The following is a 26,907-nucleotide window of genomic DNA, read 5'->3' on the forward strand; positions in this document are numbered from 1 at the left end:
ATTTTTGTTGATTTTTATTAAAATTTTAAATCAGGCATTAGAAGTCCTTGCAAGAGGGGACAAAAATCTAGAGAGGGAAAGTGAGCCGAAAGGGTTTATCAAGTTTTTTGTAAAATTTGGTTTCAAAATGTTTCTTGATTTGATTAGAATTTTAAATCAGGCTCTAAGAGTCTTCACGAAACGGAACGAAAATCCAGAGAGAGAAAGTGAGCTGAATGGGTTTTATCAAGTTTTTAGAGATATTTGGTTTTGAAATAATTGTTGATTTTTAGTAAAATTTTCAATCAAGCATTAAGAGTCTTTGAAGAAGGGAACAAAAATCTAGAGAGGGAAAGTGAGCCGAATGGGTTTTATCAAATTTTCTGTGATATTTAGTTTTAAAAAGTTTGTTGATTTTGATTAAAATTTTAAAGCAGGCATTAAAATTTGAAATTGAAATTTGAAATTGTGTAATTTTATTACAGTATTTCCGCAAAGAAGGGCTCGTCAGTGTTACCAGGATCTGGCAAAATACTTTTCCGGGAGCAAAGAAATATTCAGATGAAACGTTAATGTGAACGGAATAATAAACATTGTTCGAAGATTAAGGCTCCGCAATCCTGAGATGGCTATGTACATTTTAATGAAAAAAATATTCAAATTAAAACAAAAACTGTGACCCAGGCTCAACTGAGGGACCCGAAATCTGGCCGATGCACCCACACAATGTTATGAGTTTACATTAATAAGTACGCAGAAGAAATTAAAAAAATAAAAAAAAAAGAAAAAAAGAAAGGGGTGCACCTCACTGTGAAGCCCTAAAATGCCCATATCAACACCAGAGGGATATGCTGCTTCTTATGGAAGCAGTCCTGATGGCTCAACTTCTCTGTCCACCTTTCTTGCTCAAGAGAGATCCCAGTTCCCTTTCCAACTGAAGAAAAAGAAATTTGGGAAAAAAATCATGTTTTCAGAAAAATTGGTGAGATTTCACGTTTACCAAAGAAGCCAAAAGTTTGATCACATTGACGGACAACTGATACAAATGAGTGTCTGATGCAATGTAAAAACAAAGACGCAGTGAACTCTAGGGATCCTTCCCTTTTATAGGGATAGGAAACCTAAAAAAATAAAATAACAGGGATTGGTACAATAGAAGCCAGACAAGATCAACTTAAAATACGATTCAGTTACCAAGGCATTCTGCGATTTTGTTCTATGTAGCTCTTCGGCAAGATCTGTGTTGCTGAGTCAACAAAAGTATCCGTCAGATTTTCTTTGTTAGGTAACTGGCTGAGAGGTATTAAGGGCATACCATCGCTGCAGATGAACGATGTACGACTGAAAATTGCTTTCCCACGCTGAAGAAAAAGGAGCCTGCATTCCGATACCAGTTAATCTCTCAATGTTAGTGGGAATACGTAAAAGCAAGGAATTAACTCTAAGGTAGCACGAGAATAAGGAGAGATATGGTCATACTTTGACCAAATAAAAAACTTGTCAAACGAGAGACCGGCAGAGTAACAGAGGAAATAATTTTTTGCATCAATTAGTGCATGGAAATCATGAGAAAACCTCAAATAGTAAAGAAATATTCACGGTAAGATGGAGAATTAGATTTATGAAGAAAAAATATTAGAACTGACTAGCCTTCCACACCTGTGTCACTTCACTCTTGCTTGCCTCACCGAGTTTTAGGTTCGCTCCTGTGTATCATGAACAGTAATCACATTGCCATTGCTGAATTACGAAGAGGGGAATTGATATATGAAAAATAGCTTCAATGTGTACCAGGGTTTTGGTCTATATGCTTTATCAACTTTTTAAGCTGTTCCTGTAGAAAGAAAGAACAGTCCTTAGATATTTTTAAATAAGTAAAATAACTGTATATATTATCCATGTGTATCATAAATCAAACCTTCTGCATGCCAGTCTGTTGGAGGATCTGCCGCAATATTGAAATAACAAATCCAGGGAATACCAAAGGACCCGTGCCAACCCCAGAAACTGTGTCTCCTTTGGCCAGCCGATCGCTCTGTGAGTAAAAAAGATGGAGCACATGCAATAATCAAATGCTCCGAATCTGACAGGTTCAATCTTTGTAGACTCAGAATCCATATCACCAGAAAAATCACGGGTAGGGTTGGCCATCACTAGTGAGGATGAGAGGATGATGATGAATACTCATCTTCCTTGTCATTTATCTTGATGACAAATGTGATGGTGATGACAAGATCGTCGTTGTCATCATACTTTGTCAATGAATCATTCAGATAAATTTTTTTGAAAACATCATTGACAGATAATGATGACGACTTGTCATCATTGTTATCATCTCGTCACTTACTCTATTTCGCTCTTTCAGATGACAAAGATGACGATTAAGGGCAATCTGAAGTCATCTTGTCCTCATCATTTGTCTATGGCTAGAATGAGGATGACAACATCGTCCTGATCATTCTCACCATGACGATAAAGAGGACGACTCAGTTATCATGTAAGACAAACTCGCCATCGTCACAAACCTTAATCACTGGATAATGAACCATTTTCCACAAAGCAAAACTTCCATAATGACACACACAAAGATGTATGAAAGGAGTAAACACTCTGCAGTTATCGAGAGAATCAGAAATACTTAACCGTTACTAGAAAGAAATGCTTTAAAAGGAGGGCATTCTTAAATACATTCTGCAACAAACTTCATGACATGATAGTCGATGTCCAGCGAATATTTATGTTAAGGTACCTTTGGTAACACATCTGCCGATGTAATCCGGAATCGCCCTTTTTGTTGGACAACTCTTTTTTCTAAGTTCTCCTGGCTAGTACTCTCTGTACAAGAGGCATTTCAAGCATAGGTTTCCCCAAAAATGCACGAAAGGTTAAAGAATCAAGACAGAAGTGCCAGGCATACCAAGCTGTGTACGCACATCCCTACTCAGACGAGATGGGATTGGCAGATTGGAGTTTCTTCCCGCTGAAACTCTTTCTTGATCATCGCTACAAAATAAAAAATGCATCCAAGATCAAAATATGCGTATAAAATTTCCTTAAAAAAATTCATGAGAAAACAACATAAGAGTCTTGATAAATTTCTATGTATTTGTATTCTTGCATGTTCATTATTTATAATAATAAATGCCGATTACCGGCCTAATAAAGACTAAGGAGGCAAACAAACTAGCTGTATTGGACATAAAACTATTATCCGTGTTGGGAATGCCAGTATCATTGGTTTCACTTCAAAACATATCTTCGTACTGGATTAAACCCAAGCACGTTAGATATTCATCACCATGGAGTTGGTTATTCATCTATAAGTTCTTCAAGGTCAGGAAAGTCAATGCTCAACTTCATATCAATATGCTCAACAAAATCCAGAAAGCAATGATTCAAAGATTTTAAGCTAATATTATTGAAATGAAACAATCATTGTAATAGTACATACTCTCTTCAACCTAATAGAAGGTAAAGTGCTGGGATCCGCATGAGTGCATGATGATTGAAGACTACAAGCTTCTATTGAAGATTTAGGGAAATCTGAGAGAGAGAGAGAGAAAATTTTATACTCACATCTTCGCTGCCCTCCTAAAGAGGAAGCATGTTGCATGCGAAACGAACAATGTGCCCCGTAGTACAGTGACAATGATACCTTTAGAGAATATAGGACCATCTCCTTTTCTCAAGTCAAATCCAATAAGTGATGCAGTTTTCTTTTTTGACGAAAAATTAATGGGTTACCCTGAGGATGTGAATCTGACCTTCCACGCAGAATCATCAATCAAGCTTTTAAGTCTTTGAACCTTTGATGGTGCTTGCTGATGTGAAGGAAGTGAAGTCAAAAAAATAATTGTGCCATAGGCTGTGAAATAACTGATGGATGGCCTAACTGTAATTCCAGGATTCCAGGATGATTATGTCCTCTTAATGCCATGGCTAGTCAGGTGGTGGATGTTTTCCGAATTAGCAAGTTCTTAGTGTCCATGATATTAAAGGACAACAAAAAAATTTTATTGAAAAGTTCAACCCAACCGTCATAAGCTAATTTGCCATTAATATTCGTAGCAGTGGAGCCCCATAATGACATCCAATGTTCGTAATCGAATAATTATGAACAAAAATTTTCATTAGAAGAAGTTTGAGAGTTATCACGACATAATTTCTATATCTAGATAGCTCAGGCGAATGTTTTAAGTGATCTTTCTCAACAAATTTCTATGGACTCACAAGAAAAAAAACGTAAGGTATTACTTTCGTTAAGAATCACAAGGTTTCTATCCAATGCAATCAAATCGTAAAATTTTCATCTCATGGGCCAGTTTTGAAGAAGATTATCATGGACTGGATAGAATGGAAGATATGCTATAGTCAGCCCCATCTTGGCGCAGTTTAGTATTTCCCAAACACATTTGATGGACCTTTCTTGTACATTTTACTAATGAGGCACACACAGCAAAGGCAAAAGCAAAGCTGACTTTGCTGAACTAGATAGATATGAAATGCAAGATATTACTGTGCGCAAATGAAAAAATACTTTGGAAGATATTCCTTACTGGATATTGGTGATCTTGGTGCCTCTTACTTTGCCATGAAAAACAAACGTACTTCATTTTTTCTGTTGAACACATGCATCGAGTCTTGTGCCATTGTGTCTCTCTTTATGTTAACTGGTATTGATTTCACTCAAGTAACTTATGTTTTATTACTTTTTGTTGGACCTACTTGTGGAGTATTCATGATGGGACTTTTATGCAACTGGTATTTCAACCAGTGTTCCACGAGCAACAGAATGAGACTCTTCTTTTGATACCCTAACCTGGTCGGTGGTTGGTAAGAGCTCTGTGAGTGCAGTATTCGACAGTCTCAATCAAGAAGGACATCACTGATAAAAAATGTATAAATAAAGATCACGACAGGAACTTGAACTTATTAGAATGATGAAATATTAATGCCTAGAAAAGAAGCCATTTAATTACAACAATAATAGTAAGCTGTTCGAAAAGAGAATTTGGTGTAATTGATCAGAAAAATAGTAATTAGAAAATAAAAAATCCATTTCATTACAACACAAGTAAGAAGCGGTTTGAAAATAGAATTTTGGAGAAGGAATGAGAGACAGACTAATTTATTAAAAAGATTCATTATTTTTCAAAACAAGATCAATATAGAAGGCACGAGGTGCCCGCATTCTTGATGGAAATAAACGACTGAGTTTAAATAAGCATTACTAAAAGATAAATAGGTAAACTACATTACACGTGTATGAACCAATAAAAATATTAAGTATCACCTGAGCACATCCCCAATAATACCCTTCGAATCATCGATATCCTGGGCAGGTACAACTGAGGGCTGGAAATCTTTTGAAAGCTCAGAGGATGTAGTGCTCAAAGGTACAGGAGGACATCCTTCGGGATTAACACCTCCATGCATTTCACTTCTTAAGTTCATTGACTCTGAAACATAAGATTGTGCTGGATTATTGACTTCCACGATACTTGGGGTGATTTCCTCCTCACAGACATCAAAACATCCCCTACAAAATTTTAGGACGGAAAGTTAATTTAAAGGTCAATTAATATGAACATCTAAGAGCTCATATTCATATAATAAAAATACAGCGACAAACTCAGTGAAATATTGAGATTAATCGTCCAACTGCATGAAGACTTTGACAAAACATGAATACAGTATTTTGTTGCAAGATACTCCATGAGAAAAACATAATGAAAGACTTTTACAACGAGGAACTCCAAGCAAGGATAGTTCCAGAAGTTTGCAAAGGAATTGTTGCAATGGCCCATTAGTATCTCTCTTCTATTTATTCTTTCTTCTTGGGTTATGGCCTCTTGGTCCATTAATCCTCCTCTAACTCTTAATACCTCTACTCAACACCATAATGAGATGGATTTTTTTCATGTTTTTTCTCTATGTAAGTGTCCGATCTGTGCTCCTCAGGAATAATTAGTTTACTGCGACGAGAGCAAGTAATAAAACCACCTCTCCCAAGTCACTGACCATGATCTTTTTGCAGCTAATAGTACACTCCAATGGGGAAGATACATTCCTCTACGTTGGTGTCTGATCTGCTGTCCTAAGGAATATCAAGCTTACTGTGTAATAAACCCATCATTCTCAAGTTGCCGCCCAAAATCTTTTTGCCGATAATAATATGTTCCAATGGGGAGGATACATTCAAATGATTCTCATCTTGAGGCCAAATCAATCATTATACATGGTTTCCACCTAGTCAGTAAACACGATGGAACCAAGGGGAATATCTATTATAAAGTTGACTTCTTTATTCAATGATCCCTGGGTTGAGTTAGCTCTTCATGGATTATGTTGCCATGAAAGAGATTTGGATGCTGCATATATATAACACTCCAAGAAAAATGTTAAATGATATTATTAATCACAAATTGCAGATCTGGAGGATAAACCCCATCGCTTACTCCATGAGAATCATACTGCATAGGTATTTTTTATGGAAGAAAATTGATCGCAACAGCCCCCTCACATAATTCTAATGGCTGTCACTATGTCATTAGAGACAATATTATTGATATCTCACAGGATCACAATGCGAATCAAAGACTGAGAACTCTGTTGTTCAACCACTCACGCAAGAAATGAAGAGTCTGCTTGGGGTAGGAGAGTGAATTAATGCTCCTGAATGCCCCACTTGTGCAACCAAAACCTAATACAGTAAGTAATCTTTCCTCTCAAACTCCATCAAATTTTGAGCAACCAACCCAGGTTACCCAAGCTAATTTCTAGACAGACGGCAACACTGGGGTAAGTAACGTTGAAACCTTACCCATTGGCAATTAAGAATATATACCAGCACAGTATAGTATATAAATTAGGATCCTCATACGTTTTTGAAGTTTTTGGTTTTTATTGAAGAATCCACTTAATTTCACTGTCATTTGATGCAAAAGAGGAGAGAAGGAACCCCCAAAATATATTATGATAGTATACAAGTCGATGCATACATTAAGAGGTCTGACTGTCTATGCAAAACATTTACTGGTTTAAATACATATATAATTGTAATTTTACCGAAAGGATACCAAATCCATGTTCTGAAAGTTTGTTGTTGTTTTCATCTGCTGCTTGCTCTTTTCTCTTTTCACCTATTTTCTACCTCTATCATTGCTCTCTCTAGCCCCTTCCTCCAATAGATTTTCACAAGGTGTCAGATTCCATGCAATGAACCTTCAGCATCCATCATCATGGATTGAGATGGAAGATGCGAAGAAGAAGAATCCTCGTTCCAGCTATTATATGATCACATCACCACATCTTTGGCATTTGAAAAATTGATATGATCTCACAGATAGTTTTATGAAAAACATGAGTCAAGTACAGAGGGAAGCAAATCTTTTTAAAATCAGGGGTTCAGATAAACCTATGATCTTGGTTTTACCAGAGTTCATGGGGGGGACGCAATATCCAGGAGCCTGATCTGTTTCTCCCCTACTTGAGCCTCATCAGCATCCTGCCATCAGTGCATTCTTCTCCCTTGTTTTTCTCATGGCAAATATATCCACCTCTTTGAGCAATGATCCTTTGTTAACAGGAAGGTCCAACCAGGTTTGGGCTTGGCTCTACCCCGAATTTTCCATGGGCATTAAAGACGACGATGCATCTCTTCTAACGGCTGCAGAGACTGCCTCTCCAGAAAAAGCACTATATTTCCTTCGAAAGCAGTACTGGCAGCTGCAAATTTTGCCTTTTATTGCCAACTCGCCAGCAATTATGGCATCTCTGCTGGTTCTGATGACTCGATCTCCAGCAGCGTAGACTCTACCTGTTAGTGATAGACTATCCCTCATGGGCTAATGGGCCCTATTCTATAAGCCCATTAGCCCTATTATCCTCTCTCCCTCTTAGGGTACATATACCCTTACATGTACTCTGTTCAAGTTATGTCATTATCTTCTTCTTCTCTTCCCCAACATGGTATCAGAGCTCCAGAGCTCCTTCCCTAGGGTTTGACATCGCCCACCTACAGCCGCCGCGCACGCACAGCAGCCGCAGCCCGCAGCCGCCGCGCACGCACAGCAGCCGCAGCCGCAGCACTACCGTAGCAGCGCCGTAACAGCACCATGCCGTTCACCAAGACCGACTTCCTGGAGAAGCCACTGTCCTACAAGGTGGCTCGTCCGCTCACGGTCCTCGAGACGACACTCTTACGGGGCCCGAATCTACTCCCGTGGATGCGCTTCGTCGAGACCACCTTGAAGGCGCGCCAGCTCTTCAAGCATTGCACTGAAGACCCCCTTACCGTCGACCACCCACATTATGCAGCGTGGGACGTTGAGGACCAGTTCATCCTCGGCTGGATGTATGCGTACACCCTGGCTCCAGATTTCCGCGACCGTCTTCCGCATCAGAAAACGGTGAAAGGCTTCTGGGATCAGGTGCGCTCTTTCTGTGGCCGGGAAAGCGACTGGTGGCGTCTTTATTCCCTTGCAAGTCAGGCCAGCAATCTCCGTCAGGGGTCGTTGACGATCTCTGAATATGCACTTGCCCACAAGAAGATGTGGGATGAAGTGGATTACTACCTACCGCCCGACGATCCGACGTCCAAGACGTTCCAGAATGTGCTTCTTCTACGGATCATGGGCTTCCTCAATGGCCTGAACCGCGAGTATGATGACGTACGTCGTCGTGCCTTGCACCGCAAGGAAGGTCCTCCTGCCCTCGAGGAGTTGGTGAAGGAGCTTCAAGAAGAGGAAAGCCACTTCCTCCTCCATGGGACTCCCTCCTCCGGCCCCCCGGGTGAGTCGACCGGACTACTTTCTGCCCTCCCTTCAGGCGGCAAGGCACCGTCGATCCTCCCTACGCCCACCTCCGCCGCTCCTCCAGCTGGGACGACGATTTGCTCGTATTGCGGCAAACTGGGCCACGGGAAGAACAAGTGCAAGAAGCGCCTGAATGACTGGCGAAAGAAGAAAGAGGCCGCAGAAGGCAAGGCCATGGTGGCCCATTCTGATTCCTCCTCCGCCAGCCCCTCCGCAGTGACTATGGACCAGCTTCAGGCAGATTTGGCCCGCCTCCGTGACCAGATGGCTGCCCTGCAGAATCCATCCACGGCCTACTTCGGCGGCTTTGGTGCGTCTTCCCTTCCTTCATCTTCAGATGCATGGTACTGTGGCCATACGGCCCTCCACTCACCTGTCGTCTCCGATACGACTTGGGTCCTTGATTCAGGGGCTACCGAACACATGACCCCGAGCAATGCCCGGTTTGTATCATATGAGCGGCATCGTGGTGGCTGCACTGTCCTCATGGCCGGGGGTGGACATCTCCGTGTGGCCGGAATCGGGGCAGTCTATGTGGACGGCCTCGGTGTGGTCCACAACGTTCTCCATGTCCCTGACCTGCGGGCCGTGCTTATGTCTCCGCAGCGCTTAGTTGATGCTATCTCCTGCTCCTTCCACCTACAACCTGACGGCATGTTTCTGTCTGACAAGGTGGGCCGGACTACACCGATTAGGCGGGAGAACGGACTGTTGATACTGGACGATGGAGGCCGCTCCCAGTGCTTCATGGTGCACCGGACTCTTCTCTCGGTGGCTGAGCAGCGTCGAGGACGCCTTTTGATAGAGCATCAGCGACTTGGACACCCACCTTTCTCCACTTTACAGCGTCTTTTTCCCTCGTTGTGTTCGGGCGTGGACCTTAAGACTATGCTTTGTGAACCTTGTCAGTTAGCCAAGCACCGCAGATCCTCCTTTACTTCATCCTCGTCTCACACATCGACCCCGCTGTTCCGAGTCCACAGTGATGTTTGGGGGCCGGCACCGCAGATCAGTCTGAAAGGGCACCGCTACTTTCTACTCTTTGTGGACGAAGCTACCCGCTATACGTGGGTCTACCTCCTGACTGCGAAGTCGGAGGTTGCGCAGAATGTTCGACACTTTTGCGCCATGGTACAGACACAGTTTGGTCGAGGCATCCAGCGTTTTCGTTCCGACAATGCTCGGGACTTCTTCAACGCTGACCTCGCCTCCTTCTTTGCCGACCGGGGCATCCTCCACGAGTCCTCTTGTGTGGCCACGCCCGAGCAGAATGGCATGGCTGAACGTCGCATCGGCTATGTTACCTCGACGGCGCGGACATTGCTGTTGGACTCCAAGGCGCCAGGGCGTTATTGGGGAGAGGCGGTTTTGACGAGTACTCACCTCGTTATCCGTATCCCCACCCCACTCCTGGAGTTCTCCAGCCCCTTGGACCGGATGAATGTGGCATTCCCGAATGCTTCTTTGCGGACGGGACTCTTGCCTCGTATCTTCGGCTGCACCACCTACGTCCATGATACTTCTCCCACACGCACGAAGTTTGATGCACGCGCACTCCGGTCTGTGTTTGTGGGTTACTCTTCCCTCCAAAAAGGGTACCGGTGCTATCATCCGCCTTCTCGGCGGTTCTTCATCTCGGCAAACGTCACCTTTGCCGAGCATGAACCCTATTTTGGGGACTACTCTACCTCATCGCGCCTTCCGCTGGATGAGGCTCCCTCGGCCCCCCCCTTGGGGCCCAGTCCGATCGTGGAGTCCACCACTCCCACTCCACCCTCCTCACTTCCGGATCTTTCTCCCCTTGATTCCTCTTCCTCACTTCCTCCTGCGGGGTCCTTGGACGTGTCCTCTACCTCTTCTTCCTTACCTGCCCTTCCCCTTTCGGCAGCTCTCCCTCTCCCATTGGTCTCCGTTCCTCCTTCCGGCCCCCCATCCTTGTCAAACCCCGGTGCGTCACCCTCCTCCTCTCGGTGACCAACCCTCGTCACCCCCTCCCGGTCTACCCTCGCCTCCGGTGAGTCTCCTCGACTCCCGGTGTGTCGCTCACTGCTCCTCCCGGGAGTCCCCACTGCTTCCGCTCCTTCTCCTGTCGATGGTGACGATCAGTTGGGGTGGCCTATTGCTCTACGGAAAAGGGTCCGTCAGTGCACTAAGGCCCCCCTCTACCCTCTCTCTCATTACCTCTCCTTTGACCGGCTGAGTCCTCCCACCGGTTGTTCCTCACCCGCATCGAGTCGGATCCCGTTCCTCGGCGCTAGCCGATGCTATCGCTTCTCCCCATTGGAAAGCGGCGATGGAGGAGGAGATGCAGTCTCTCCTCAAGAACCACACGTGGGACGTCGTTCCACTACCTCCGGGCAAGAGGGTAGTGGACTGCAAGTGGATTCATGCCAAGAAGCATCATGCGGACGGTACTCTCGAACGCCTCAAGTCTCGGCTTGTGGCTCGGGGGTTCACTCAGTCCTATGGCGTGGACTACTTCGAGACGTTCTCTCCCGTGGCGAAGATGGAGACTGTCCGGCTTCTTCTGCGCTTGCAGCGCACTTCCACTGGGCCATCCGCCAGTTCGACGTCAAGAACGCCTTCTTGCACGGCGACTTGACGGAGGAGGTGTACATGCAGCAACCCCGGCTACTCGCCCCCGTCACGTGTGTGTCGATCGCGGAAGTCCTCTATGGACTCAAGCAGTCCCCGCGCATGTGGTTTGGGAGGTTCTCCTCTGTTCTGAAGACCGAAGGTACACTCAGAGCAATGGAGATGCCTCTCTCTTCTTCCGTCACCGCCCGACGGTGTCTCCATTCTTGCCGTGTCGTCGGCGACATCCTTATCACGGGATCTGATGCTGCCGGCTGTCCGCCTCAGCACTGCCTTGGCTAAGGAGTTTGAGATCAAGGCCCTAGGCCTTCTTCGCTACTTCCTTGGTCTTGAGGTAGCCTACTCCCCCCGCGGGATCTTCGTCTCGCAGCAGAAATACGCCGTCGACTTACTGGCACTGACAGGGATGACAGATTGTGCGCCGGTGAGCACTCCCATTGATCCCAACGTGAAGTTGGGCAAGGAGGATTCGCCGCCGAATTCCCACCGGTATCAGCAGCTGGTGGGAAGCTCCTCTACTTGACGCACACTCGGCCCGACATCGCCGCCCGTCAACCTGCTCAGTCAGTTTATGCACTCCCCACGGGAGATTCACCATCAGGCCGCCCACCGGGTCCTTGCGTACCTGAAGGGCTGCCTCGGAAAGGGCCTGCTCTTCCCTCGCAGCACTGACCAGACAGTGAAAGTCTACACTGATGCTGACTTTGCCGGCTCCGTTGTGGATCATCGGTCTACCACGGGCTACTGCACGTTTGTTTTTGGCAGTCTCGTCAGCTGGAAAAGTAGCAAGCAGGACAAAGTCTCCCGCTCTAGCGCCGAAGCTGAGTACTGCGCACTCGCTGATGGGGCCTCTGAGGGCCAGTGGATTTACGGCATCCTTCACGATCTTCGCGTGGAGTATGCTGGCCCGATTCACTTCTTCTGCGACAACAAGTCGACGATCGTGTTGGCCAAGAACCCTGGACAACAGGGCCGCATCAAGCACATGGAGCGCAACCGCTACTTCTTCAAGGAGCGAGTTGACGAAGGGATCTTTGACCTGGACTTTGTTGCATCCGCCGACCAGGCAGCGGACGTCCTTACCAAGGGACTCTCCCGCCCTCTTCTTCAACGTGCCGTCTCCAAGCTCGGTATGGAAGATATCCATACTTCGCTTGCGGGGGGGTGTTAGTGATAGACTATCCCTCATGGGCTAATGGGCCCTATTCTATAAGCCCATTAGCCCTATTATCCTCTCTCCCTCTTAGGGTACATATACCCTTACATGTACTCTGTTCAAGTTATGTCATTATCTTCTTCTTCTCTTCCCCAACACTACCTCTTCACTAGTGTCAAGTTTTGTCTCCCAAGGAGCCTTGTCTACCATCAATCCACTCGTGACAGACCTCTCCAAGCCTGTGCATTTTTGTTCCCTAAGGCAGTGGGCCAGCAAAGAGAAGAGATGAAGAGTTCACGGAAGTTGTGCAAACCTTTTTTCTGTTAGAAATTCTTATAAGTGAAAAGTTAAGCAGAGTAATCTACTGAGTGGGACAAATTCTGACAAGCCAGCTGAGACTGAGTCAAATGCTTCCAAGCCTGCTGACAAGACATGATTGTGACTCCACAAACTCTACTGACATGGTAGATGATTGTGATTTCACGACTGCTTAGCTTTCCATTGCTTCGCTTATCATAGCATCTTGGACATAGTACAAGAGGAGTTTAATTGTAGAGGCATAATATACTGATGGTGATTATGGTGGATCTATAGGTGATCCCAAGTCAACAATTGGATCTTGCACAGTCTTGGAAGGAAACCTGTTAGATGCCTTATTCTCCTCTGTTGATACTCTTCCTTCGGACAACCACAGAGAGCTCTTGGTGACTAGGAATTGACAAAAAGGTTCGCTATTCTTTTCTTCCCTTCTGGGTTTAATATCAGCCACTTACAGCACTTCCTAGGCCCACATACGCAACTTATTCTAAGAATATGACATGGACCACCAACACCAGTCTGGGCCACATATAATATGTGGCTCATTTGTAGTACTACTAAAGAAGGAAATAAAACAAATAAAAATGCAAACAATAATAGCTCTAATAAACACCCCCCCTTTCGGTATGGACGTTGTTTGTGCCCAATTTGATGACCAATTGTTGGAGCTGTGGTTCCTGTAGTCCTTCGGTCAAAAAGTTCGCTGTTTGCGCTACAGATCCCACAAACAATGGGTTGATAATTCCAGCAGCAATCTTTTCTTTCAGAAAGTGTTCATTCAGACAAATGTGCTTGGTCTGATCATGTTGGATTGGATTTTTTGTGATGGCTATAGCTGATGTATTGGAACAGTAAAACGTGGTACTCCTTTTTCTTAATGAAGGCCAAGTTTATAGAGTATCTTTTAAATCTACACAGCTTCACATACTCTCCGCATCATAGCCCTATACTCAACTTCTGCACTAGAGAGAGACACAGTCTCCTGTTTCTAACTTCTCCAGGCCACGAAGCTCCCTCCAATAAATGCACAAAATCTTGTAGTTAATCTGCTGTCAACAAACCGACAAGAAAAATTTGCATCCGAGTACACCTCAAGTGGCGCCCTTCCAGTCCGTGACAGCAGTATACCCTGGCTGACACTGCCATTTAGATAAGCCAATACACAATGAGTTGCATGCAAATGAACTTCATGAGGATCACTGATGAACCGACTCAATTTGTTCATTGCATATGCAATATCTGTGCGAATGTGGCTCAAATAAATCAATTTGCTACTAGCCGCTAAAATGACTCCTTGTTGACTAGCACACAATTATCTCCAAGATCCAGCTTTACATAGCTCTCAACAGCTGGCCCAGCTGGATTTTAGGAAATCATCTTCGTTTCCTCCAACACATGCAATATATACCTGTGTATTAGCATTCCCACGACTATCAGCACTAGCACAACACCCCGAGGGCACAGTGGGAGAGTGTTGGGATGGCACATGGAACCCGAGGTTTTTGGGCGCTCTGTCAGCCGGAAGACGAACAGGGCTTTTGGACATGCAGCAAGCGTTGAATCAGCTTCAACCTAGAACCGCCGTGAGTGATGGCTGAGACTGGTCCAATGCCCCCTTTACAGTGCGGAAAGCCTACGTGGGAATCCGTCAGGCAAACATAGAAAATATAGAGATGGCGCACATATGCCAAGTGATATGGCGTCTAAAGGTCCATCTGAAAGTGAAGATCTTCGGGTGGCTTGTGTTTCAAAAAAGAGCGACGACCTGAGTCTGCCGAAAGAAGATGTATCCCGACACACTGACGGAATGCGTATTGTGCATAGGAGGAGAAGAGGATTGTAATCACCTATTCTTCGAGTGCCCTCTTGCTTGCATGATTTGGGCTATTCGAACTCAGACGGCAGTGAACCCGACATCAGAGGAAGCCTTCTGGGACTCGATACAGAGACTCAGCTCTAGACAAAGAGAAGCGGGGGAACATGGCGCCACAGAAATGACATGATTTTTCGGGGGGGGGGGGGGGCCCTACGGATGGGCTAGCCCACGAGGTGGAAGTACTTTTGGCAGCTTGGTTCCGTGAGTCGGGAAAAGAGAGGGGAGAGGATAAACCCCTTTGTAATAGAGACTTATGGCTCAAGGCATGTAATCGAAGGGTGGTTACCGACCCTTTTTGGGTGACTGCCTTTTTCGTTATTAAAAAAAAAAAAATATAGACCTGTGTTGTGACAAGGATATCCCCTCATGTGAATATGCCACTTATATTCCCCGAAAATATCTTAATTTACCCATTTCCTTGATAACCATGGGGATGACTGTTTGCGATAAAAGTGAGGCTCCTCAAAATGCCTTGAACATTTTATACTAGCATAACTTACTTCTATTATCTCTCCTTAAGCAAATCCTTTCAGTAAAAAATAGAACTACACAGGGATAAAAGGCTGTCACTCACTTCAGTGCTCGTAGAGGAACCATTGGAAATGAAAATGCTAGTGAATCCTCCACATCCTGCCCCCCAAAAGACTCTTCCTAAGAGAGTGAAACATTATTAATAATTTCTAAAAGAAATATCCAAGAGAAAATTCCCATGGTTTGACATGATAAAAGGCTTCAAAAAGCTAAAGAGGATTCTGAGTACCTTTCCATGGTCTGAAAGTTTTGAACAACTTACACCATCAGACTGCAAATTATTTGGCCCTGAAGAATTTCCACTCTCAGTTTGTTTCTTGAGATCCTCAGTGATGGAGACGACATCCAAATTTTCATCCTACAATAGAAACGATGTAAACTAGTTTTTTCAAAAAATCTATGGGATGCAGGTAAGTGTGCTAGTGAGATTACAATCGCAGCCTGAGCTTTCAGTTCGTTAAGATCAAAGTTCCATCCACTTAATCCTTGCATATAACCGCCTTTCTGCAAAATCCAAACTAAGTGCTAAAATCCAAAGGAGAGAAATGAAATGAAAGGTGCAAGACATAATTCACCATTGACTATTTACACATTTTGAAGATTTAGTTTTACAAGGAACAAATGTTTTGTACCTCTCTCTCTCTCGCTCTCTCTATCTCTATCTCTATCTCTCTCTCTCTCTCTCCCTCCCTCTCCCTCTCCCTTCTTCTCTCTCTTTCCCTCCCTCTCCCTCACCCTCTCTCCCTCTCCCTCTCCCTCTCTCCTTTTTTTCCCTCTCTCTCTCTCTCTGTGTCTGTCTGTCTGCCTCTCTCTCTCTCTCACACACACACACACACGCTGCGGATATCTTACATTTGAGGGCAAAAGCCCAAACACAGTTGAGTCACTTATTCTCCAGGAGAGAGAATAACTGACAACTCATGTGAGTCGCTTATGCCATTTATTCTCGCGTGTGAGAATAAATGACTCGCAAACTAACAGAATTGGATGGATAACAATCTTGAATGATTGGAAAGGCACAGCGAGGCGAGCTCCTTATAGAATGCAACTTAATCACAACCAAATAAAGTAGAATGGAAATTAATGGTAAAAGGACTATCTAAACCCCCCCAAGCTGGTCTGGATGTTAACCATGCCCAGCTTGAAGTTTAATTCCTAAACAGGGATCCTGGGAGGCTTTTGGTGAAGATATCAGCTGTCTGCTCCTCTGACCTCACAAACACTTGGAGAATGTAGCACTTTTGATCTTCTCCATGATAAAACAGAAGTTGACTGCGACATGCTTGGTACATTCGTGTTGAACTGGGATTACGGGCAATAGTAAATGTACACTAATTGTCAGAGTACCACATTGCACCTTTCTGAGAAAATGACTTCAAATCGTTTAGTACTCCTGGGATCCGCACTGCCTCACAACCACAAATGACCAAAATTCAACCTTGCACTCAAAAGTGTGACAACCTTCTGCTTATTACTTCTCCATGTTATAAAAATTCCTCAAATGTAGGTACAGTATCTCAAGGTAGACGTCCTATCAGCCAGGGATCTGGCATAATCAGCATTAGCAAAAAGACCTCCACTGATGGCCCACGATCTCATATACACATGAGACCCTGCCCAACTGTGTTCTTCAAATAGACCAGGACCGACCACGCCACCTGATGTCCGGATGTGTGTGATTCAAGTAGATTAACTGTCCAATAAGTCTCTAATGAACTCCTTGATAACCAGACTGCAACCTTCTCTTTTTTAGCTTCACATTGACATCAACTAGTAAATTAACAAGTCTGCGATCCAGCATATTGGTTTCCTGGAACAAGTCAATAGTGTACCTATGCTGTAACATGAAAGTATCTTCATCTGAGTATGCAACTTCAATGCCCAGTAAGGACTTCCGCCGTCCTAGTGACTTGATGTCAAATTAATGCTGAAGTTGACCAGTCAGCTGCAGTACTTCCACTTCATCATCCTTCGCGAAAAGGATGCTGTCAGCATACGCAATAAGGACAGTCATACCACCAGTAGGTCTATGCTTGAATAATAAATTATGGTATCCATTACTCTGCACACAGTGAAGCTTCTCTTAGGACAAGTATATCTTCCAAACGAGGCTATTGGGGATTGCCTAAGACCATTAAATGCCTGCCTTCTTTAACGTACACACCATATTGAACTGGCTACTACAGTGATACCCTGGGGGAGGTGACACATACACATCTTCCTCTAAATCTCCATGCAAGAAACCATTATTGATGTCAAACTGCAAAAACCATCCATACTTTTCTGCAACGCAATCAGAATCCTTACGATATTTAACTTAGCAACAGTGGAAAACATCTCAAAGTAGTTGATACTGTAAGACTGTATCCCTTAGCAACCAACCTAGCCTTGTACTTCTCCTGAATGTCATGTGCACTGAATTTTGGAGTGTACACCCACCGCCATCCAACTTCCTTCTTCCCTTCAAGAGGTGTTATCAAATGCCTCGTCTCATTTCTCTCTAGTGCCTCCATCGGTTGTTCCCATTCCTTATCGTCAAATTGCTGGTTCAGATTTCTTGGGACAGGAGTGTCCCTAAGGGTACTTGAAAACTTCTATATTGTATAGTCAGTCTCTCATATGAGACAGTTACTAATGGATAACACCTGTAACAATTATGGGTACATGAGCACCCAACATCACAATAAAGGGCTCTTGGATCCATCTTCCCAAACTGAGCAGGAAGGTAGGCCACACAACCAAACACTCAAGCTCTCAAGCTGGTCCTCAGTCAGGTGTTTAGATAGACACTTCTTAACAGGTCAGTAGTGCCTTCAATGGTATCCTGTAGATGAGATATGCAGCTATACAAATAGCTATCTCCTAATAACTTTTGGGTACCTTTGCCCAAGAAAAGTAATGTGACACGATTGTATCTTAAAGAGAGGTACCAATCAAGAGAATTTCACGCACCTGTACCCCGCAGTGGAAATCACTGTGTGCTAGATCGACGTAGAAATATGATAGCCTTCTAAATCCAGCATTCCAGTGTGGAGTCCCGATCTTAGCACGTCGTCCTACTCCTTGCGACACAGCCGAATGCAGCTCCATCTCAAGAGGGCGCCTAACCACCAGTTTCTTGAATTCCCATTCTGTATCCTTTTTTCCCCTTCACTTGTCCTCATATACTCTCCAATGGAGTACTTATTCCTTACCGGGTTTATCTCCCCACCATTATTAATAGGCTGGTCGTAGCCCGTTTATTTGTAAGATATCATTTGGTTCATTCTCTTTCTTCTCTGCTCCCATAAAAATAGAGAGACTTGTTCCGAGGGGCATGTTCCTCCTCCGAGCCCCTGTTGACCCCATCTTTGCTCCGCGTCTTGCGCTGACTTCCCGTCTTTCGTCTTCTCTTGTATTCAATGTACAGGACCGTATCATAATGCTCTAGCAGTTGCAAAAATGTAGCTGATTCTCCTCTCAGCCAATCTACTGAGTAGTAGAGACATAGGATTCATGAAGAATGTCTCTCTGAGTGAAGCGCATATTCACCTTTGAGTTAAATTACATCCTTGTATCCTCTGATCTTAAACATTTAATTTTCACCCCTAACTGATTATGAATCATATCACAAAATTGCAGAATTAGTGGTAAGACTTCTGCTAGGGACTTCAACACAGCCACATAAAATATGAGCAGTCATCAATAAAAACAACAGGCCACTTGCTTCCAGACAATTAGGCACTGGGAAGGTCTCCAAACATCACAATGGATGCAATCAAGAGGATTCTAACTCCTTTTGTTCAAACTATAAAAGAGCAATAACTTATGCTTAGCCAATTGACAGGCCTCGCAATTAAGAGGACTGAGATCTACTCTGTTACAAACAGAAGGAAAACAGATTTTCATAAGTTTCAAGAGAGGATGGCCTATCTGCTTATGCAGCAGTTGGATCTGGTCCATAGTTTGGGAGAACTCCACAGAATATAGGCATGTAGTAGCAATATCTTCTAGTACCAGAAGTTCATCTTTTTATTTTAACAGAGGAAGTCCGCGCCCTGGACACTTCGTCGCACATATAAAAACTGCATGATCAAGTACAAATCTTCAACCAGTGTCACATGCACATCATCTGCAGAAGTATAAAATGTACCTTGACTCTGAGCACATGGTGTACTCTTTCGTGAACACAGCCGGTCAACTCTAACATCACCAATGCCAGCTATAGCTGTGAGCACTCTGCGGGGCTCACTCACTGACAAGTAGGTAAGAAACTGATTGTTATTAGGATAAGTATGATCAGTCGCCCCAGTGTCTAAAATCCAGCTTTTACTGGTGTAAGAAAAATGCCTCAAACCAATAAGTGCATAACTTTTACCACAAGCAGGGAAATTGTCTAACTTGGGGCAGTTTCGCCCTGTCCTGGTGGATACCGACCCACTTGGGCACGCCAGCCAGTATCCCCTCAAAGGAATGGAAACCCACCTTTGATGACCCTCTGACAATCCCAGAGAATCCCCCCCTCCCCCCCCTCCCTCCCTTCTCCTCGCCTTTTGCCATGCGAAGTTGTCATTCTTCCCGTGGCCCCCTTCTGTGTCTCCAACCTCACCACAAGTAGGGAAGGGCTCTCAATGACACTTGAACCTTGCAGTTGCTGTTTCAGCCATCAAAAAAGAACCAAGGTTGGCAGTGGGAGGCCCTGGAACTCCTCCAACTGCACTAACACCACGTTGGGATCCCTGAACTCCAATGTTGTCAAAAGGTGTCTGCCCATTGTATCCATTCCCCTCCCCCCAAGTTCTATAACCCATACAGGTTCTCCTAGCTTCAAAGAATGATCCCTACAATTCCCCATGTGTCAGGAGAACACGATTTTAATATGGCCCCTGGAGACCCAGTTGATGAAGACATCACCCGTATCCAACCACCATAGCTCCACTTGACCCACTTCTGGAAACTTTGTCCACAAACTGCGTTGGACATTCTTCACCATTGGAATATCACCCATAACTTCATCCTCCACTGTATAACTGGCCAGTGGCCTTCGAAAGTTCCCCTATCCTTTTCCTATATCCACATGGACCCCTTACACATCTCCTGCTGTTCTTCCCCACGCACTCAAAGGGGACATAGCCCATGTTTGTGCATCTCTGACAACTGGAGGATCAAGGATGTCCTGTGCCATACAACCAAAGCATGTATCACCTGTCTATGATTTGTCCTTGTCATGCTCCATCGTCCAAAACTTGTGTGGTGCGTCCCCAGTCACCCATCCAGCCTTCTTATTCACACTCCACGATCAAGACCCAATGACGAGCTTTCCCATTACTTGACACTGGCTTCACATGAAACCCATCACTGTTGTATAGTGAGAACCCCTTCCACATTTAATTATCCCACAAGGGCCCATGATGGCTATGTATGACAGGCCCACCCACCCATGCTTGTGCATTGTCAGCCTCATTGAGTAACCCTCTCCATCCCCTCCCCAGCACATTCAAAATGAGGTTGGAGTTGAGCTCCCTCAATAGGATAATCTAGGGGATTGCCGCTGCTGCCACCCTTTCCACAAAAGAACTTTCGCCACCCATTGTTGCCTCCACCACTCTGCCATGACAACTGCCACTATATGTGTAATTCCACCCTCTACTGTGGAAGTTGTTGCCAACATGATACGAACCTCACAGTTGATATCGGGGAGAGGACTGGAGGGGTGGGGAAGTTGCCAGAATGGTCGTCTGCATCAGGAAAGCAATTTCCCAGGAGGGGTAGACTTCGGACTTAACCATAGGGAATATCTTTTCCTTTCGCATCCAGATGCCATCATTAAGGAATCCTATAGCTGACACCGTTAACAGTGTCGACCAACAGCGCTCGACCATAGGCCCTCATCATGGATTCCTCCCCTGAAAGCTCAATCTGCTGCCTGAAAGAGTCGGAGAGTCTCAGAGAGTAGTCTATCTTTTTCTATCCCCAGCCTTGTTTTCCCTAGTGAAACATCCAGTGGAGCTGCCACATGATCAAGATACCCATTCCCATTATCTCTTGTGGCTTCAATTAGTCCAACGCCAGAAGAACCTCAATATGTGCCCATCAGTGATGTTCTCCATCTTCAAATATGATAATGTATTGTCGAATCCATCGCGCAAATCTCAATTAAAACCAATGAGCCTGAAGTTATCTTCAAAAGAGCTATCATTGTTTTGCTGAATCTCATGGAGGTCTGAAGTGACACCATCTCCATTAATCTCCCCAGGCAAAAGTCTATTTTTATCCAACAACCAAACTTCCCACTTCTTGCTATCACTCCTCATCTTTCTAAAGTCAATGTAAATTCACTGAGCCAGAGACAATGTTTGCTGACACCTAGATTTTCACAAATGCCATGAACTCCTGAGTCACAACAATCACACGCCTCATTTTCTCCTTTTATTGCCGACAAGCCACAAACAGCACAGTAAAAGCCCTCCCCTACCAGGATCCCCCAGATCTGCTATGGCTCCCTGCCCCACTGAATGGGTTCAGATTGAAACTAAAAGGCCACATCATAGGCATCCACGAATGCAGCAGTGGGTGTTATTGATGGTGGTGTTCCCCGAGGAAGAATAGATCTCACTGAGGACAATCGAGAGTCTAATCTGACAACAGTGACAGGGCCAGGCCCACCACCTCCTTGTGCCACTTAATCAACATACAAACCCACAATCAATGGCCATAGTTCTTTGGGCAAGAGTGATATATTGCCGAGTGTCTTACACTTATTTGTTTATATTGAAGAACAACACAATGCTCAACTATAGCTTTTTGTACAGAGGTAGGCACCTGAATTTTAACATGATATCAAACCCAACTTTGGATGTTCAACTTCCAGAAGCAACACACTGCATGTAGGGCCATAAAATAGGGCAACTGCAGGTATGGTGGGGGAATGTTGAAGAAAAACACTCTGCTTAAGATGAGAAGTATCACCCATATCCCCTGATGAGCCCAGATCTGTAAAATTAGTAGTGAGCCATAAGTTAACAGGCCCATATCCAAACCTTTATTATCTCTGTCATATCTTTCGCGGGCAGCGATCACATAATGGGCCCATCCTACTGTAATAATGGGCCCAGCCTACTGTAATAATGAGTCCAGCCAACTGTAATCTGATATTTATAACAGCCCTTAACACAGAATAGAGTACTCTTCTCTGAAAGCCCTGATATCTCTGATGTCAACTTGAAGACCACTGTTGATGCAGATGCTGACAGTTCTTACTCATCATTTTCTAGAATTCAGTTAGATTCCTGTCATAGACTGATCCATGAAAAACTATGATATTAAGGGAAGAGTAGAAAAAATAAGAAATGCTATAGCCCCCACCTGTGATGGGTGCTTATCCTCGTCAGCTTCCTGATTTTGAAGAAGTAACTCGGCATCTTTTTCCTGGAGGAAACATAGACAATAAATTGTTTATTTTATTACTCCCTGATTTTTCAAGAGCTAACATTTCAAAAAAAAATTTATTTTATTACTTTCATTTCCTTGAACCGCTTTCCAAGTGGAGATAGACCACTGAGGATTGCTCGTGCCAAGAAGTCACAAGATCGTGCATTTTTGAAAAAACCATGCTTCAATAGTTTTTCTGCGGAGGGACGTTTTGCTGGATCTTTCACCAAGCATGCAGTTATCATCTCTCTAAAAGTCTGAAAATAGACAATAAATTTCAAAAGATATTCAAGTGAAAATCACAAGTCACTAGTTTTAGCAACAATAGATAGTACTTTGGAGAAGCGTCTGGCTCTATCGTAAAGAAGACCAGGAGGGGCGTTTTGCAAGGTCAACAGCACAACCTTGAAGAAGAAACAAGAATCATCAATCAATTAAAAGGCATTTATTAAGATTCATAAAGAAAATTTTCAATGATTTTAGAAACTCATGAAAATGAATAATATGAATTTCACCTTCATAGGAGGGTACTTGGAAAGTGGGGCATGACCATGAGCAAGCTCCAGAGCTGTAATCCCAAAAGACCAAATGTCTGCTCTGCAAGGAAAAAAGAGTTTTGGCAGAGTCCTGTAAAAGATATCACTAGAATGAAAACACCCACATCCATTTAGGTCTAAGGTATTACTTGAAATCATATCCGTGAGTCTTTTCCATAACTTCCGGAGCCATCCTGCAACCAAAAAGCAAAACATGGAATTAATAAACCAAACCAAATGAAAAGGTAATATTTTGCCTAATAACTCTAAAGACAACCAAATCTAATGCGTCCGAGATGAGCGTGTATCAGCTCTTCTTTAGCATATGAGCAAAGGTGTGCACTCCAAAAAAATGATATCTTAAATCTTCCGATAAATACTACCCAGCTAGCTGAATCAGCTATTGTGTTTGCATATGTTTAAGAATAATGAAATTGTAAACAAGAAAAGAACAATTCTTAATAGCAAATGAAAGAGATTACAGGGTTTTATAGGAAGCCCTAATGGGCTGACTAGAGAGGGCCCTTAATGGGCTAACAAGAGAGAGAAAATAAAGACATGCAATACTCAGATCAACAGAAATGATCCAAGTCTCTCTTGTGATCTTGAATTCTACATGACCTACATGATATTCAAGAGATAGAGGGCAACTAGAAAGACATGGTAAAATATCATAGCATTACAGTATTGCAGTACAGATAAAATAATGAAAGGCCTAGTCATTGACCAGCATGGGGTTCCCACAAAGCTTTTTCTTGTTCGTTGTCTAGTTCCAGAGTCAAACATGCAAGCAGAGACCCCAAAGTCGGCCAATTTGACAACACCATTACCACCAAGAAGAATATTCCCTGCCTGAAAAAGCATCCATGAGATGAATCAGAGAGACTTGTAAATATGTTGCAAAAAAAGGAAAGCTCAGGGGCAGAAGTATGAAAAGTCCCATTTAAAACATAAAGTTAAAAGAAACTTTGAAACCTCCCATGTAAAACATATAGTGTATAGAAACTTTGAAACCGAAAAATCACGTTGTAGTTAATTTGAAAAAAGGTAAATGCCAGCACATTCATTTTCTTTTATGATGATCTACGCAGTAGAGTTCTAATAACATATACATGAACAGACCAGTTGAAAATTTTCATGAAGAGATCCAATTAAAACGGATAGATTGCGGAAGCGAGATATGAGAGGAGAGAGATTAGGTCTGGGAGCTGGGTTGATGAAAGAGGAAAACATCAACTCAAATTCAACAAAGTGTGATCCCTTTCCATAAATAAGAGTATGATGCCCTAAAACCTTATCCCCAACAACAAAATATAATCACCACTCATTTATCAATATTTCATCCAAAAAGAAAAAATGCATTTGCTTCTGTTAGAAAAGATAACGTCAAAAAAAAAAATAGTTTTTCCCATTTTTTACAGTTGTACCTAAAAGTCTGTGTAATTGTATATTTATCCATTTAGTTTTTTGACCGTTGAACCCTAACCCCTGAACGTTGTATAAAATTAGGGCTTCTCTGCTCTTGTAATGTATGTTCTTTCCACCTCTATTTTTCTCGTTTTCTCTCCTCTGCTGCTCACATTCGACGCTCTCTCCATGGAGATCTAAAGCTCCCACACTGGTCTCGTGGAGGCTCATTGCAACATTCAGATCTCTCCCTTGCCCTGGACGCTGGTCTATTTACTTTCAGCATATTCTGTATTCTTCTCTAACACTTATAAATATGGCAAATTGGAAGCCTGGGGATGGAAAAGTCTACCATGAACAATATAATAAGAGGACTCCCATATAAAGTACATTTCCCACTGCTTGGTGACTTCCATGAGGCGAACAAGAAAAAGCTCACTGTAAACTACATTAACTTGGTGACTTCCATAAAACTGTAGGCGCCATAATCCAAAATTCAGTAGGCTAAGCCTAAGTAGGTGGTTGTACAATACTGGGTAAAGGGTGACATAAACCTCGGAGTCCAAGAAAGCACATTAAGAGAAAAATACATTAAAAATGTAGTAGCGCTGATCAGCTCATTTTTCATTTAAGTCACACAGGCATTAAAGCAGAAGGGAAAGAAGAACATAATTGATTAAAGGGAACCTTGACATCTCGATGGATGTAGCCCTGGCTATGGAGATAAACAAGAGCTTTAAGAACCTCCCGTAATAGAGTTGCAATTACTGACTCTTCAAATCCACCTGGATATGCAAATCTCATGATATGAAGACAAGAACCCCCAGACAAGAAAGGCATCACAACCCATAGATTAGTGCCCGATGTGAAGGAACAATGAGCGTGGAGTAAGTTTGGATGGTTAGTTAAACTCATCGTCCGCACTTCACCCATGATGCCATCCTGAAAAATAAATGAAGGCAGAAAACTAAATAACATGCCAACAAATACAAATATTATACTTAAGGCGGTAGGAGATCACAAATTCAAACATAGCACACAGACAAGAACATGCACTCTCATCATTAAAAAAACTCAACAAATGGAATTCATTTTCAACAACAGACTATCTCATCTTATTCTTTTCTACAGAGAACCCAGGAGAAATGATGGTGAAATGTGTTATGATGTATCACGTGCCTGACATGTGATACTCCATTCAGATAAAAGTAACCATTGGAGATGTATCTGTATACATATCCTGTTCCACGTTTAATAAAATTAAGTCCTTATTTTGCCCTGAAGGATTGTCTTCTTCCTCAATAGCTCCTCTCTATCTATCTTGTTCTCTTCTCTCTCCTGGACAACCAAAACAAAAGCTCCATTTCTGGCATGATATCAACGCGACTCTAATAGGCTTCCCAGTGGATGTATTACCAGTGGAAGACAGATACAGTTCTCGTTAGAGTATATGAGTAAAGAAAAAGAAGGGGGAGCCAAATAAAGGATGTTGACCAGTCAACAGGCACCAAGGGACCAGATGCCCCATGTGGTGCTGATGTGGCCACTAATTCCCAGTCTTCACTGGGAGTGGTAAGGGAATAAAGGATGCCTATAAGTAAGAGGTGAGACCTCAAACAAAGGCATCTGCTGGCAGTTAGACTTCTTGGAGGGTGTGGGAGATCTTGGAGAGACCAGCTGTATGTGGCAAGGGTCTTCCGAGGGCGTTTATACCAACAAGAGGGGCTAGTTACAGGAGTATCGGCGTCCACTGGGAATTCTGAAGAAGGATCTGGCTGGGGAATTGAGATATTAGATCTGTAAGTTGCATTTCTTGATCTTTTTCTTTCCAATTCGATACAGATCGTATCAAAGACTTTTCGCCAACGGTGGAAGACCTCTTTGTCAACGGGGACCACGACGATTGACGGAAGATATCAATCGACCGACTGGCTGGTGGATCTTCAATTCCGTCGGCCACTCATCTGTAATATCTACCAACCTACCTGCAGACCGACGAATCTACCTTTGCCATCGGTTATTTTCCTTGAAGATTTCTTTTGGCATTCATCTGCTCATGACGATCGACAGCAGAAGACCTCTTTGATAAATGGCGACCCATGAGGGAAGCTATTGATCTACCAACTTATATCGACAAATCTCCCTCTGCCAACAAAGCGATCATCTCTACCGACTGACTGGTAGTACTTATTCCGGAGAGATAATTCTGGAGCTTCTTATTAGCACACATCTTATTGGTGGATTCCAGTTGACGTCCAGTTTTCTTTTTCCTTGGGAATTATC

General features: G+C 43.6%; 1 protein-coding gene across 5 annotated transcripts in view; it reads right to left on the bottom strand.

Moving 5' to 3' along the window:
* Positions 1-617: 617 nt before the first annotated feature.
* LOC144702910 (Protein kinase superfamily protein) overlaps positions 618-26,907 on the bottom strand; it is a 36,102-nt gene continuing 9,812 nt past the window's right edge. For 2 of the 5 annotated variants that reach the window (XM_078574928.1, XM_078574927.1), the window contains 19 exons: positions 25,312-25,566; positions 23,945-24,069; positions 23,367-23,411; positions 23,197-23,278; positions 23,017-23,085; positions 22,768-22,938; positions 22,616-22,678; positions 15,704-15,775; positions 15,501-15,629; positions 15,315-15,391; positions 5,273-5,518; positions 2,897-2,982; positions 2,729-2,814; positions 1,898-2,014; positions 1,771-1,813; positions 1,639-1,685; positions 1,295-1,356; positions 1,174-1,225; positions 676-913 (listed from right to left, as the gene is read on the bottom strand). In XM_078574928.1, coding sequence (XP_078431054.1) covers positions 860-913; positions 1,174-1,225; positions 1,295-1,356; positions 1,639-1,685; positions 1,771-1,813; positions 1,898-2,014; positions 2,729-2,814; positions 2,897-2,982; positions 5,273-5,518; positions 15,315-15,391; positions 15,501-15,629; positions 15,704-15,775; positions 22,616-22,678; positions 22,768-22,938; positions 23,017-23,085; positions 23,197-23,278; positions 23,367-23,411; positions 23,945-24,069; positions 25,312-25,566 — 1,881 coding nt within the window. In that variant the 3' untranslated portion in view covers positions 676-859. Of the gene's footprint in view, positions 914-1,173; positions 1,226-1,294; positions 1,357-1,638; positions 1,686-1,770; positions 1,814-1,897; positions 2,015-2,728; positions 2,815-2,896; positions 2,983-5,272; positions 5,519-15,314; positions 15,392-15,500; positions 15,630-15,703; positions 15,776-22,615; positions 22,679-22,767; positions 22,939-23,016; positions 23,086-23,196; positions 23,279-23,366; positions 23,412-23,944; positions 24,070-25,311; positions 25,567-26,907 lie in introns of those variants that run through there. The other 3 variants (XR_013581424.1, XM_078574929.1, XM_078574930.1) reach the window with 3 other exon arrangements.

Source organism: Wolffia australiana, chromosome 5, assembly GCF_029677425.1.
Source record: "Wolffia australiana isolate 7733 chromosome 5, ASM2967742v1".
Taxonomy (NCBI): domain Eukaryota; kingdom Viridiplantae; phylum Streptophyta; class Magnoliopsida; order Alismatales; family Araceae; genus Wolffia; species Wolffia australiana.